This window comes from Cyprinus carpio, chromosome B8 (genome assembly GCF_018340385.1).
Source record: "Cyprinus carpio isolate SPL01 chromosome B8, ASM1834038v1, whole genome shotgun sequence".
Taxonomy (NCBI): domain Eukaryota; kingdom Metazoa; phylum Chordata; class Actinopteri; order Cypriniformes; family Cyprinidae; genus Cyprinus; species Cyprinus carpio.
The window spans coordinates 6,766,412-6,782,965 of NC_056604.1; the positions used below are offsets into that span (position 1 = coordinate 6,766,412).

General features: G+C 35.3%; 1 protein-coding gene across 7 annotated transcripts in view; it reads left to right on the forward strand.

The window, feature by feature from the left end:
* The window catches only part of LOC109107960 (tight junction protein ZO-2-like), a 78,887-nt gene that overhangs the window by 40,628 nt on the left and 21,705 nt on the right, over nt 1–16,554 (forward strand). For 6 of the 7 annotated variants that reach the window (XM_042729406.1, XM_042729411.1, XM_042729410.1 and 3 more), the window contains exons 2-7: nt 6,813–6,866; nt 8,922–9,046; nt 9,695–9,797; nt 10,357–10,978; nt 12,639–12,742; nt 13,803–13,956. In XM_042729406.1, coding sequence (XP_042585340.1) covers nt 6,813–6,866; nt 8,922–9,046; nt 9,695–9,797; nt 10,357–10,978; nt 12,639–12,742; nt 13,803–13,956 — 1,162 coding nt within the window. Of the gene's footprint in view, nt 1–5,241; nt 5,656–6,812; nt 6,867–8,921; nt 9,047–9,694; nt 9,798–10,356; nt 10,979–12,638; nt 12,743–13,802; nt 13,957–16,554 lie in introns of those variants that run through there. The other variant, XM_042729409.1, reaches the window with a different exon arrangement.

Genomic DNA, 16,554 nt, shown 5'->3' on the forward strand with positions numbered 1-16,554 from the left:
CGTGAGAGGCAGAGGGAAGCAGGTGTTTGGGTCTCTGTATCCCTCAGGTGTGAGGAGTATTTTTAGAGTGTTTGTGGATTGATGTGTATGTGTGTGTGCATTTGGGCTGGGCAATAAGTATATACACACATATTAGCAATGAAGTTATGCTACATTATGAATATCGCAATTATTTTAATGCATTTTCCAAGTAAGTTTGCTAGTAAGTCATTAGATTAATTTCACTGATTGTTTCACACCTTGCATATAGGAGAGAGTTAGGACAGATGTTTCAGCATCTTTTGTTCTTAAACTCTTTTAAACTTAAGTGGCAAAATTGGCCATAGAGTTTGTGAGTTAAGGTGACTTTGTGATTCTGACCAAACTGTTTGAATTAAAACTTTACCTCAATGATTCATTTGCACATCACTTTAAGTGTTTTTTCATGTTTTGAAATATTTGAATAAAATACATGTAAACATCACTGTTTATAACTAGGGATTGTTGTACTGGTTTGTATAAATGAAAATAAGTATATTTAATATTTCTTGTGTTCATTTAGTTAAGAAAATATGCCTTCATTATTTTTAAATAGATTTGTTTAAATGTAGCATTTAAAGGGATGGTCCATCCAAAAATGAAAATTCTGTCATTAATTACTCACCCTCATGTCATTCCAAACCTATAAAACCTTTGTTCATCTTCGGAACACAAATTAAGATATTTTTGATGAAATCCGAGAGCTTTCTGACCATGCATAGACAGCAAGGGAACTACCATGATCAAGGCACAGAAAGGTAATAAGGACATAAAATAGTCTATGTGATATCAGTGTTTCCACCGTAATTTTATGAAGCTACAAGAGTACTTTTTGTGTGCAAAAAGTCTTGGATTTCATTAAAAATATCTTAATTTGTGTTCCGAAGATGGACAAAGGCCTTAAGCCTGTGTTATACTTTCCGCATGAGCAATCCGGACGTGTACACGGACAGTGCGGATGCAGACTTCTTGCATTTATATCGAAAGAGTACGCTGATGGTCCGCTCCGCAACAAACATGTGAACAAACAGTTGCCCGGAATTATTGCACATCTGGCTGTGTTTATATTCTTTTATTGACGGATTGTACCGGTTTGAGTAGCAGTGGGCTTCTTCACACAGCCTGCGCATGTGCAATGGTGCTTTTGAAGCCTACTGACCGCAAATAATTTTGTGCTTTTTCAGAATAGTTGGTGGGCACGCGGTCGTCCGCTCAGAGCCTCCGCACACACTCTCTGTTGTCGATTTTTACGTCATGCCTACGCCTATAGCAGACCCTAGCGGACTCGCGGACACAGAAAGTAAAACACAGGCTTTAGGGGTTTGGAATGATATGAGGGCGAGTAATTAATGACAGAATTTTTGAGTGAACTATCCTTTTAATTAATTTTAATTTGCTAGTGAATAGCAATTTATAGCTTTGTCAAATAAAAAGAAAACATTTTCAGCTATTTTTGTGTAAAATAAAATAAATAACGTTTGATTTTACAATTTTGTAAACGTTGCATTTGTCATCATTTAGTTTTGTAATTGTAAAAGTATAATAATTGACCACCCTGCTTTATAGAGTAGATAAATAAAAAAAACATAGTGGTTGACCGCTAATAAATATCAACCAGGACTTCTCTATCATATGGAGGGGCATTTTTACTATACAGTTGTGCTTTTATTTTTGCTCAGGTGTTCTGTTGACAAGTGTGGCAGGCGATTTACTGCTCTAGTGGGTGTAGTGTGTGTGTGTGTGTGTGTGTGTGTGTTTGTGTGCGTCACATACCTCCCTCCTTGTCACACATCTAACCTGTTGTATCTGCTGTGTGGACAGGCTGTTCAGACATGTTAACGTGACGGGCTGCGGTCTGCAGGTTGAGTTTACATGCTGTCCCGGCGGCCCTGCTCTCTCAGTTCTGTGTGGTGTGGACGGCTTCGTGCTGATGGGCCTGTCGACAGGAAACAGTGTTGCAGACACATCTCAGCGTATTGGGACCAGCAGGGTCCTCCTCTCAGGCTGCTCACTGGGTCCTGTCCCTCTGAGACTGAGCCTAGCCAGGAAGAGATGGGAAGTCGTGACCTTGTTGTAAAGAGTTTACTAAATAAGTATGGAGAAAGAAATGGAGGGATTTTAGGTTACTTCTCAGGAGGGATGAGTGATGTTTCCTGCTGAGACATTTTAAGTATAGGACTTTGTATGTGTGTATATATATATATATATATATATATATATATATATATATATATATATATATATATATATATATATATATATATATATATATATATATATATATATACACACACATAATAGATTTTCATAATAGATTTTCATTATTTTATTTTATTAATTTTTTTTTCCCCACACAGCCATAGTGTGTATGTGTAAAATGATCAGACTTGAACCTGTCTCACCAGCATGATAACCAAGGCTTAACACATCTGTAGGGCCCTGTGATTTCCATGATGCGGAAAATGTGGACTGAATCGCGGAATCCAGTCATAAAAATGGAATTTACAGTTTAATGCGGAATGTCACAGAATTTGTCAAATTTTCAATGAATTAATCAAAAGTAGGTCATTACACTTAAATCAAATCGCGATATGGACTAATATCTGTAACTATTAAGCCGGAAAAGTCTATTTAATTATGAATCCTGCATGTTCTGCGCATCTCTGTCAATGAATGACGCAGACGCGCGGTTCCATTTACTACACAAACACTGAAGCGCTCGTGATGCTCGCGGTGATTTCAGCGTCTGCTGTCTCACTAAATGAGGATGTAAATACATGTACAACATCTCCAGAACTTCTCTGAGAGTCACTTCATGAGAATTTGACTGTTTGATTTGAGTAAAACTAGCGTCATATCACATACACAGAACTGTAAAGGTATTCACGGCAATGATTTGAGATAAAAGTCCGGTTTGATTTGAAGTATATTTTTCAGTAGAATGTACATCTACTAAGAATCTACTACTACTAAAATAGCCTATGAAACAAACATTTTTTAAGGAATAATCACACAACATTTCTTCCATGTTTTAATTTTAATAGTAAATCCCCTTTATTTGCCAAGAAATAAAGTTTGCTTAATTTTCAGTAATTAAAAGATAAATTAAATTAATGTTTTATGCCTTCATTTGATAACCAGAAAAATTTAAATAGACAACACAGAATTTCTGAAGAAAAAAAAAATCACAAGGCTACTTTACTAAAAAAAAATAAAAATAAAAATATAAATAAATAAATTAAGTTGTTTTATGCATTCAAATAATTAGACATGCTAAAACACAGAATCTGGTAACAATAAAAAATATGGTGAGAAAAAATAAAACATTTCAAAGGGCCCTATTGATGTGAAAATGTATACATTTCATGGTTTTAATTACTAAGACATGCTTTTTTGATTAATAAACTTTAATTTAACTATTAAAAAGGAGTCAAGAAAAATTAAAACAGGAAAAAACAGAATCCAGAAAAATTTAAACGGAAAAAAACTTTGGAAAACTTTGGAATTTGGAAAAAAAAAAACGGAATTTAGGAAAAAATAAAACGGATTTCATAGGGCCCTACATCTGGACCATGGAAATTTAGACAGGAAATTTTTTTGCAGAAAATAGCTCTGCAACCAGCAAAGATTTATGATTCTTGTATGTTTTGTTCATCAAGATAATCTTCCTAAATGAACTTCTATGAATTTTGATGTCTCAATACAATTGCCATAAGTTAAAAGCTAAAAGTAGAGTATAAACGAACTGCACCCGCAGTTGCATGACTTCAACATCACCATCACTAAGCTTCTCACAACTCTTTATTTATTTAAAGAAAACATTTTACCTTAAAGTTTGGAGTATAATTTGCAAGAGTATGATTATAAAGACATTGGAGCTGTGGAAGCGGAAATGACAGTTAATGTCACAGACACTGTATTCCCATTTAGCCACTTGATAGCAACCGCCTTTTTCAAGACAAGTAAATGCTTTTAAAAATCTCAAGGGGGTATTACTGATGAATTTTATTTTGTAGAATAAAACATGAAAATATCTTGAACTTGTTCACCACAGACCTTATTTTAGGCATTTTAATAAAAACCTGTTCAAAAAACCCATTGATTTCAGGACGATAGACCTGCTAAAAATACTCTCATTTATGGTTTTGGCCTACAAAAATACTTCATCCCTGCAGCTGTCTATAGGGATGGGCCTGCTTCAGCTTTAACAATGACTTTATAAATGTCATAAAAACAGATATGATTACATTCCTCTAAATAACTTCTCTGAAGCAATGCAATAGTGAAATAGTAAAAGTTTTGTATGCTGAAACCCTTCCTCACATTCATAGTTCTTTAATCCTGTCATGTGAGTTCAGATTAGTTTTGATGTCAGTGACGATCATCCAATATTTCATGATTTTCATTGACATCAAACCAGATAGTCATACAGGTTTGGAACAACATGAGGGTATGCTTTATGCAGTATGCTCATAAATGCATTTTTGTTTAGTAACTTGGTCAGGCAAAGTAGATTAAGAGAAAATGTTTGTAATTGTTGTTCCTTTTAATATTTGGAAACCCCTCAGGGACATTCCTATGGCGTTCTTTGATTTATGAAGCAAGCAGCTTTGTAATTCTCCATTAAGCTATGGAACTTTCCATCATTTTTCCAGAATAAGGAGGCGAGTGTTTTGTAGAAGCAGCCAGAACTGCCTTCAAATGATGCAGCATCTTTAGCTCTCTCGCTATCCGTCTTTCTCATCACAGTCTTATGAAGAATATCTCCACTAGCCACACACAGTAGGAGAGGAGGAGAGCTGTCTAAGCTTATCAGCATCCGGCCCTTTATTCACTTTATCTCTGTGGATTAGTTTTATTTGCTGCATAGCGCACTATCCGAGCGCTTGTGGAGAGCCAAACAAATGCACATGTCCACACTAATTGTACGCTTCCGTTGTAGTCCGAGGGCAGATATCTGCAGGCAGAATCCTCCAATTAGAGCCGCACACCAACAGGGACGAGGGGAAGTGTGTGTTTGTGAAGAAAAGCTAAAGGGAAGTGCAGAAAATGAAAAACAAAATTTATGGAATGAAAATAATAAAATATTATAAATATTAACATCATTATTTGTCTTTGCAGCTGCTTTCAAATGATGTGCAGTTGTTTAGATTAAACAGAATCTTATTTAATTAAAGACTTCTATTCTTAACTATTCTTAACTTTGTTGTCAAAGTCACCATGGTTTAACCTTGTGTCGTCATGGTTTAGTTGAGATTGGGTTGTACTGTGACTGTTTCCAGTTAATCATCAATATTGATGGGTATGTCTGTCTGTTCTTTGGAACAAACACACCCTTGAGCTGTGTGTGTGTGTGTGAGAGTTTGTTGGGTCGGTTGTTTATATGTGTCCTAAAGAGGGATATACAGACCCTGGTGTCAAGTTTAATGACATTGACTTGCATAGATCTGTGAGTTGACATGGATTCAGTCCTCATATGTCTTTATTATTCTTAAAAATAAAAAATGGTGCTTTCGCCCTTGTGAGCTGTGGAAATGACAGGCCCATCCTTCATACACACTCTTCTGCCATATGCGGTAGACCCTCAGTTTGATGCAGTGACATAATGAGTCGTACCAAATAATGAGGCGTTCACAGGTATTTCTGGATGATACCATATAGCTGGGGAGGGGGAGGGTCTTCATGTATTGACATATTCATTTTCATTATCTCATGTTAAGGAATATTCTTGGTTATTTACAACTTTACGGTGAAGTGTGTAAAATGAAATAGCATGATAAAAATCTAAATTATACTGTTGTTCAAAATTTGGGGTTGGATATATTTTTCAAAATTTTTGAAAGTGTATTAGGCACACCAAAGCTGTATTTATTTTTTATTTTTTTTAAATGGTAAAAACAGCAATATTGGGAAATATTATTAGAGTTTAAAATGACTCTTTTTTTTTATTATTATTATTAAGTTGTGCTACTTAGTATTTTTGTGGAAATTGTAAGGCATTGTGGAGGATTATTTGATGAATATAAAAGTCGAACAGCATTTATTTAAAATGGAAATCTTTGTAACATATCATAAATATCTTTACACATCAATTTAATGCATCCTTGCTGAATTGACTTCTTCAATAAAAAAAATATACTGACCCCAAAAGTTTAAGTAAAAATGGTAGTTTCAGTAAAAACTGAAAAAAAAACATATATACTGTATATATATATATATATATATATATATATATATATATATATATATATATATATATATATATATATATATATATATATATATATATATATATATATAGTACACTATATATACTTATGTATATAAAGTACTTTTCCCAACACATTTCCATTTCTTTATTCCCAAACTGGTATATAAAGACAGTATTTTAACCTTAAAAAATGACACACTTTACCTTTAAAGTGTCTAGATAGAATCTGTGGTATTCTGTAGAATAAGAGAAAATTACAAGATTGAACTTTGTTTGTAAAAGTCATTTAAATTTTGTTTAAAAAATTGTTTTTGAGGTGGGTTTATTGTTGTAGGAGGAGAACCGACTGATTATGTGTGTCCAGTGTAATTGCCACAGATGCTGTCTCGTTTAAGTTGTACTTGACCAGAAATATTCCTTTAATGTTATGTGTGCATCCATGTAATTATGAAATAATTAGTTCAGGACATTTAGGACCAATTTGTGTATGAGCCACTCAACCCCACATCACATCACACAGCATACTAACATTAGTGATGCATGACTGGTGATTAATGATGGTTTCTTTCTCTTTTCCACACAGGGCTCAGGAATGGAGGAGACGGTTTGGGAGCAGTACACTGTGACTGTACAGCGGGTATGAAACTCTTTTATATTAACTAACTTACTCAATACAGGTTTAAGAGTTACATGTTTAGAAATGTGCTGTAGAAGAGCGGCAGGGCTTTGAACCAGAAGTTTCATGCTTGTAGCCAAAGGGGCCACTGAACACATGCTGCACAGATGGATGGCCCTCTTAACAAACAGGCTAGAACCTCCTGCGGTACCCAGGCTAAACACTCTACCAGCCTCTCTAACACACAACAATATCTGAAACTCACCGTCACTGATGTGCTGGATCTAGGAGAATATATTCTTTAAGATTATGTGATGCAAGGCTTTTGGTGCAAGAGTTTTCAGCACCATTACTCTAGCATTCAGTGTCACATGATCCAGCAGAAACCATTTTAATATGCTGATTTGCAGCTCAAGAAACATTTCTAATTATTATCAATATTGCAAAACAGTTGTGCTGCTTTATTGTACTCTATATTATATATAGGCTCTATATGGTGATTTTTTTTTCCAGGATTCTTTAATGAAAAGAAAGTTCAAAAGAACTTATATGAAATAGAAATCTTCTGTTACATTATAGTAGGGGTGTAAATTGGATGGTTTGTCACGATAATATAGGATAACGATTCTCATACCTAACGATATGATATTTGCGGATACTTAAAAAAAAATTCTACGATGCGATTCGATACAGGAGAATTTCGATCGATATATCGATATTATTATATTATACACCTATTTTAAACAACCATCTAAATTTTTATTAACTCACAAATGCAACCAAAACATATACAATGATCATTTATCTTAAAATTTCACATCCTGTTCCTCTATTGGGACATGCACAACAAAGGATGCAGCCTTTGAATTGGGACAAAGCTAGATGGTCATTTTACCAACAACTCATGCTTGTGTTTACTTTGTACAAGTGCTTTAGCCCATCAGAAGTTACCCCCTCCCCCTCTCTTCCCATCTTCTCCTTCTTTCCTCCTATTCTTCCTTCCTCCAACATCAAGCACAACAGGATGTGCATCTTTTATCTCGCACATGACAGATCGCAAGGGTTCACACTCGCTATCCAAACACACTGACGCTATCACCACCATCTCCACATCACACTCACCCTGGGAAAACATCTCAGCACTTTGGGATGTCAGATTGCTGAGTTCAGATAAGAATAGACTCATTTATCACTGCAACATAAAAGCAAAGATATAAGCTTTGGAAAGTTTGGGGAAAAAAGGGTACTTAGAAGTTTATGTGGCATATCATGATCTTTATCACTACTGTGATACTCACTTACTCAAACCATTATATGGTTACCGCCCACCTTTAGGGTCACTGGCAGTCTGTTCAGCACCATTCATGAATTTTCACAGCCGATTCTGATTGTCAGTTCAAAAATCTCATGCCAAACATCTTTGTAGTTCCTTCACAATCTGCAACAGTTTGCAAACTTAACGCCCGGTTTACAGACTTTGTAATTTTCCATACAGATGACATTTTGGCCTGTGTTTCCAATGAATTTTGTTTGCATTGGTGCACTCCCAGAGCATAGATCATCCATAAATACCCTCAAAAAATTGTTGTGATTGAGGTCCAGTTGACTTGTGTATCTCTAGATGAATCCCTCCAACACTGTAACACTCTGAAATCTCAGTTTTACTCGGTGCTGTCAGGTTTTATCTCTGGCTTTAATTGAGCCTGAATGTATTTGGAGCAGATTGCATCAAGCCCACTGCACCCACTCATTAGACTCTATTTATTCAGCGTTCCTCTGAGGCAGGTACAGCAGGTTGTTATTTGGCCAAGCACTGAGGTGGAACCATGTCTCCATTAGCTTTGGCTTGCTGTGGCTTTCTGCAAAACCACACTGTGGCGGCACACAGCCACAGTTTATGAAAGATTCATCATATAAGCACAAACGTGATTGTGTAACACCGCTGGCTATTTGCACGTTTCTATGAAGCGATATTAAACACTCCTGCTCTGGGCACGCTGGCTGTGATATATGACTGAGGAAATGCGTTAGTGGGGTTTTCACACTGAAAGCGATTTCTCTGTCTTTCTCTCGCAGGACTCTAAGATGGGCTTTGGAATTGCTGTGTCTGGGGGCCGGGACAATCCAAACGTGGAGACCGGAGAGACGTCCATCATTGTGTCAGACGTGCTGCCAGGAGGACCGGCCGATGGACTGCTCTTGTACGCTTCACTCACCTTACTAATGCATGCGTGTTTTAGCGTATTGGTAAACCATTATTTTACACCAGCTTAGGCAGGTTGATAAGTATTGGGTTTTCTCTACAAAATGACATGAAATCAAATATTATCATGCTTACTGTCCTAATAAATGTCTTTGGTGTTATTGTGCATGTTTTATTAGTGCATGTTGTTGTAAAGTAATCAAGGCTGGGTGAAATTATATTATCTATTAATAGAGCATTGCAATCATGGCATATTTTTGTAGGTCAACCCTGAAGTTTGCATTGTTAATGAATCTTTAACTTTTTATGAATTTTGAAGCCTAAATACAATCATCAGAATTAAAAAGCTAAATGTAGGCTATAACCTAACATATAAAACAGCTGGTTTTAGCCTGCAAAAATATATTATCCCTGTAGGACTTTATATCTGAGACTATTTTTTACATTCCAGTGTAATACTGGCTGATTCAATTAAGACCAGTCCTACATTATTTCCCACTGAATATAAATTTTCAGAAATGCATCATATACTACATTATGGAGGTGAAATGCATTGCAAATGCCAAGTGTTTCAGCATAATAATATAGTATGGAATGTCTCTGTTTTGTTGTAGACTTAACATTTGTTTTGTTTTGTTGTGGACAGTGAGAATGACCGCGTGGTACTGGTCAACACCATCGCTATGGATAATGTGCCTCATTCATTTGCTGTGCAGTCACTCCGAAAATGTGGGAAAGTGGCCAAAATAGTAAGCATTTGTCAAGTTGACCTTTACGAAAGGCCTTCTAGAATAAGTTTACTTACTTTGGATATTAGTATAGGTTAGCAGTGTCAGATATTAACTTAATAAAGGGCCAGTATTTGCCTCATGGAAATGATTTTCTTAGGGTAATTTTTAACCTTTGAGGACATTTTTTTCAACATATTTCTAACCCTTCATTTATGTCAAATAGTTTAGTTAAGTAAATTAATATGAATATTTATGGTAATTGAAATAAAGCTGAAAAAATATACATATTAGATGAGAAACTTACTTAAAGTTACTTGAAAAACTGAAACAGAAATGAAAGTTTTAACAAAACAAAAACTAATAAATTGACAAATTTATTACTGATCAAACTCACTGAAGAAACTAAAACTTAAAATTTAATTTTTACTAAACTGAAAATATGCAAAACTATTAATAGTAAATTATTACGTTACTATTATACAGGGTATTTATGATAAATGTCTACTTTTAGATATGGTCCTTTTGATAACAGTGGGCTTAATGTATAAAGACTAATTATATTCATCGCTCCTCACAGACTGTAAAGAGGCCTCGCAAGGTGGCTGTCCTGAAGCGCCCGCCGTCCCCGAGTGGGGATAGCCGCGATTACAACTTATCCAGCTATTATCCCGAGGACAACCGCAGTGTTCACACTGACCCAGACTCTGATTACCCTCGGGGAAACGGTGGCCTGGGCTACCCTCGTGACAGAGAGCCTGACCGCAGTCTCGAAAAGGGCCGGATAGACTACCTGGAGCCGGATTACCGCAGCCAGGACTACGACTCCCGGCGGGAATGGAGCAGAGGCAGGAGCGCGGAGAGGTCGCCCAGCTCTGACAGCGGCTACCGCAGGGACGGCAGCCGGGGCCGGACGCTGGAGCGCGGATCTAGCCCGGAGCCTCGCTATAACAGGCAGCACAGTAGAGGCCGCGGCGGAGGAGGAAGCCCTGCTGGAAGCTATGGGAGGGACAAAGGCTACGACACGCGAAAGTATGACACACGTCCGGATGACAAGATGATCAGGAGTCACAGCAGGGACCGGCTGCAGGATCACTCCCCGTCACCCACCAGAGAGAGAGACAGAGGAAGAGACCGGTTCAACTATGAGCCCCTGGAGCCGCCCATAAATGTCATGCTGGTGAAAAACAGGCCCAATGAAGGTGAGAGCTGCAGGATTACCTTGTCACTAATCGCAAATTTTTAATTTATATTAGTGATTGAAAAATGATTAAAACAGTTTAGAAGGGTCGTATTTTTAATTTCTTTATTACTGCTTTCTATCCACTGAGGGCCAAGGTTTCTTGCACCCTTTCCAGAACCTTTGATGTCATTTAATTTAATAATTATTTTGATGGCAATCTTATTGCCTTATCCATATTAAAATTTGATTTCTTGACAGCCAGATATAAATATCTCACTCCCAATAACAAGTTTATAATTTATGGGCATTATTACAGGAAAGACTTGAAGTTGGATCAATGTTTATGACAAAAATTGGCATAAATTTGCTGCACGTTCATATTTTCTTATGCAAATGAGCTTTGTGACAATTGCTTGTGGAAAATTTCTCAGCAAGCAGTTGAATGTTTGTTTTTTTAGATATAAAATTTAAGGATATGTGATTAATTAAAAGTGCAAAATGGCAGCATTACACTATACAAAACATTAATGAATACACTACTATTCCAAAGTTTAGGGTTCATAATTTTTTTTTTTTTAAGTGTATACTTTTTGAAGTATTCAGCGAGGATGCATTAAATTGATCAAAAGTGACATTTCAAATAAATGTTGAACTATTACACTTTGTATTAATTGCAGAATCCTACAAAAAAATGTATCACTGTTTCCACAAACATTTTAAGCAGCACTACTGTTTTCAACTTGGATAATAGGTCTTTAAGGTCATGTATAGTTGGTGCTATAACTGCATTATATTCTGCCTGGGTTACTAAACAGTCTGTGCTAAAATGTGCTGCACAACCGTTAAGATCAAACTGAAATGAGCAGGGACCTAAAAATAATCTTAAACCATTTGTTTCAAACGTTGCCATGTCTTAGAAGAATATGCAAAGCATAGCTAGGAACTTCCATTGGACGTTACAGCATACTCCCATACTATGAACATCTGTCGTTTTTTATCTCAAAAGTGTAATTATGATTTGATATGACCCATTTACAGAAGCAGAGCTTTTATTCCTGCAGTAGAGTTCAGATCAGATGCTGTGGAAATAATACACAACATAAAAAAACCATCTGATCTTTTTCCCATTTCTTTTTTTATCACTCTCTCTCATGTCCTTTCACGCTGTGTCCTTTGGAGCTCCACACATCCATCCTAAGACAGTTTGTCCTCCTTGGATTTTGATGATATTTAAATCGGATTTATTTATGATGGCCTTATTTATATTTATATATATATATATGTTCTTGTAACTTCACATAAAGCTCTTCACTCTTTCGATTTCCTCACCAGCCCTTCATAACCCACAGCCCAGAAAGGCAAAGTGGGTAGCGCTGTTTATTACCCTAGTTTTCTTGCCTAGAGTTGTTAAATGGGAACCAGCTGTTTTTTTAGAACTGGCTTTAGTTTTAGAACAATATTGGCGAGAGCAGAGAGCTGTGATTCTGCCCGTCGGATCAATACTCCACATTTTCAGTTTCCATTTGACTAGTTTGTGGTGTTCAGCTGGCCACTAAACTAACAGCTGGAGGGATGGCTGTGTACTTAAAAGGGTCAAGGTCATCATGGTTGTTAGGTTCATGTTAGGATCATGTTAGCGTTGCTGCACAGAACCAATGTTTCATTCTGATTTGCTGTAGAGTACGGCCTCCGGCTGGGCAGCCAGATCTTCATCAAAGAGATGACCAGCACTGGATTGGCTGCCAGAGATGGAAATCTCCAGGAGGGCGACATCATTCTTAAGGTACCTATCAGACCTTTCAAGTTCACACAATAGCTGTTAGTAATGTTCACACATTAATCTGTTAAATTGCTTTCTGTGTTCAGTACATATTCACTAATGGTCGACTGATGTGGCTGATGACAATATCTAGAGCACTATTAAGACTCATTTTTGTTAAATGAAATACAGCTGAAATAAAAACTATAAATATTAGAAAAAAATAAAAATGTCAGTGTTATATATAAATAACAGAAAATATATGTAAATGTTATATATTTATTTAATAAGTATTAGATTAAAAGGCTTAAACGTAAATGAATATTAGAAATCTTGCCTTGACAACTAGAGTTAAAGTACTAAATGAGTAAAACTAAAACTGAAGTAGAAAAAAACTAACTGCTTTAAACTAAAAATGAAATCAAATTCAAAATATTAATACATACTATAATGGCATATAATAAACAAAATAAAGCTGTATAAAAAGGCTCTATACATGATTTCACACAGTTTAAAGAGAGTTAATGACATAAACAATACAGTAAATTTACATTATTTTGCAATACATGTTTTATTATGTAAATAGGTGATATAAGATCAAATAAAAGTAATAAAATATAATAAATATAAATGTTTAATTTCTAAATAATATATTTTAATATAATAATTTTTTTTAGAAATGTTGAGAACTGTTTTTTTAAATATTTTATTTCAGTTTACATCCATTGTATTTAAAGTAACTTTTTTTTTTTTTACTGTTTTATGGTTTCAGTCTTAGTTAGCTATAATATTCCTGCTTTTTATTTTACATTTATTTATTTAATTTATTCAAATAGTTTTGAAAAGTACATTAAAAAGTATATTATATTTTAATATAGCCTACTAATTGAAATTAATATTATTAGCAAATACAGTATTGGGGAAGTAATCAATAATTACAATTTATTTTGTTCTAATCACAGAAAATAGTGATTTATTAGTATGTATATATCCATCAATCATTCACACAGCTCCACTCAAACTCCAGACAGTCATCAGACTTAAACCAATACTGATATGTCTCTGTCTCTGTTTTTTTTTTTAGATCAACGGGACGGTGACTGAGAACCTCTCTCTGAGTGACGCTGGCAAGCTGATTGAGAAATCACGGGGCAGGCTGCAACTGGTGGTCCAGAGAGACCACCGACAGATCCTGGTGCGCATTCCTGCCCTGGCAGACAGCGACTCGGAGCCTGACGGTAAGCTCCTCCTATGAACTAGTCTTCATTTCAGTGCTTCCTGAGCCGTGGTGCTCACCCTCTGGCTGTTTGCTCTCCAACACCACACTTTAATTAAAAGCAGGTAGCGTAAATTGGCTCAGATAAATCAGATTAGTAATATCATGTGCACATTTGCTAGGCGCTGAGGCTGTAATAAATTACCGTTAATTATGTGAATTACTATTAATAGAGTCGAAATGAGTATTGAAGCACAAAACCCAATTTGTCACCGTCTGTATCAGAGCAGGGTTATCATCCAGTGGCATAATTTCAGCTATATGCCATGGATTTAATGAGTCTGGTCCTCTATAGAGGTGATGCAGTGTTAATGTAGTTGGACACGGGTAATAAAACGTACTCTGGCTGTATAGTTTCAGTATAGATTGATAGTATATTTAACAGGAACACATAGTCATTTAGAAATTACAAGACTGTATTGTCAGATACAGACTGTGGCTTTTTAGCAAAGAGCTGAGATTTACAGCCCCCATTTATATCTGCTATTAACATCCGTCTCGGGTGATCTGCCCACTAGTGGACCACATCAGAGACAGTACAGTGGGACAAACCATTTATAGAAAAACGAATGGGAGGAATCACAACACTCAATATAGCAGCTGTGTTTAAAAAAAGCCTTACTTTTCAGTTAAAAGATCCAGTTGCATTTTTTTATAGCGGCTCCACATATTTTTATTCCAGACAATCCATACAATTTTAAAATCTTTTTTTTTTTTTTTAAACTTCAATTGATAGATGCAGCTTTTAAAGAAAATGTCAGTCAGATCAAAAAGCAGAAGCCATAATATATTACAATTCTCATCATCTAAATGGATTCAAATTGTATAAATTCTAATACATTAAAAATGTGTTTTTTTTATTTTTAAAATAATATTTTAAGTATATGATTTTATTTTATATTATATTTAAATATGTATTATTATTATATTATGTAATATATATGATTAATTTTCAAATATTTTTTAAACAATGTAAATAAAAAAATGAAAATAAATGAATAAATTAAATGTAAATTGGTTTAAATAAAAAAATGTAGTTAAATCATTTTATTTTTTTCATTTTTACTAGTTTTTATTTATGTTTATATAGTTTTGTTGCTTTTTAATTCAGTTTTAGTTATTTTGGCACATAAAATTAAAATGAGAAATGTAGCTGGAATGTTTTTGGAAGAATGGAAGTTTTTTTTTTTTTTTTTTTTTTTCAGGTCACATTTTTTATTTCAAGCAATAAATGCTTTTTATGGTTTTAGTTTCAGTTTTAGCTAACTATAATATACATTTTTTTTTTTTGTTATTCATGTATTTTATTTATTCTAATTGTTTTGAAAAATGCATGCACATATGGATGTTAATAGCAGGTATCTTAACTCTGCTTTCAGATACATAGACAGACACCCTTGTTTACACTTGAACACAAAGAATATTTTAACACCAGAAAGATGCGCTTAAATGAGAAAAAGCAAACCGCATGCTTACAACAGAAATGCTATTTTTGTGTTCTCTTTTTACAGATAATACAGATATGTCATACTTTTAGCTGACGGACTGCAGAGACACAACATAAAGTCTGGTTGCCTTTAATCTTTAATCATGACTATGCCTCAACAAACCTGTAAAGCTTTCACACTGTGCTCTTATATTTTTATGCTAACCTTCCTTTTTAATACCTTCTTTAATCAATAAATAAGTCTACTCAATGGTATGTCTGTGTGGTGGTGACTTATTTAATCTTGGCGAAGAAACTCTGTCCGGAAGGGTGTCACAGTCTCTCAGATGCTATTTCATACTCTTCAGCTGTTGTTAGGGTGGGACAGCTGGATATCGTATGGCTTTTTCAGATCTACCATCCTCGAGGTATTAAATGCAGGTGGAAGGAAGTACATTCCAGTACAGAAAAAGCATGCATTCCCACTTCATGTATGTATTCAACGGCGTTGGAAAATGAGTCACTGTAGGCATTGTGTGCGGTTGGAGAAGTAGAATCACGATGCAATTTACACCCTGCCATAAAAATGCAGCACGTCCTGTTCATTGCCTCGTACGGCCCATTGTGCACGATTTTTCATTTTGACTAGATGATGTGATAGCCGGCTTTCAGCTATTTCTTCATTTTTATTGTTCAGCGTATTCAAGAAGCCGTGACTTTGCTAGCATAACCCGCTTGGATAGGTTGAAGGCTTACTGTTGGACATCAGCGCTGTCCCTTGTGTCTTTATCCTCATTTATTTGGCATTCACTCCAGTATGTTCACGTCTTTCATAGTTCTATGGAAATTCAGATGATTGTGTCTAAAGTCAACACGCATTCACAACACATTTAACTTCCGTAATGCAGCATATTTATGTGTAAAACAGTATATTCAGTGAGAAATAAATGTAGGGTGGGTGTGTGGTGTTGGATTTGATTTGACTGCTATGAAGTATGCTATGCTATTTAAGTAATAAAAATGTGGTTTATTTTAAGGAAATAAAATAAGACCAGGGATAGGTGTTATAAAATTGAATAGGTCAATTATGATTTCATGTTGTCTTTTAAACACACTGTATGTGGCATATTTATT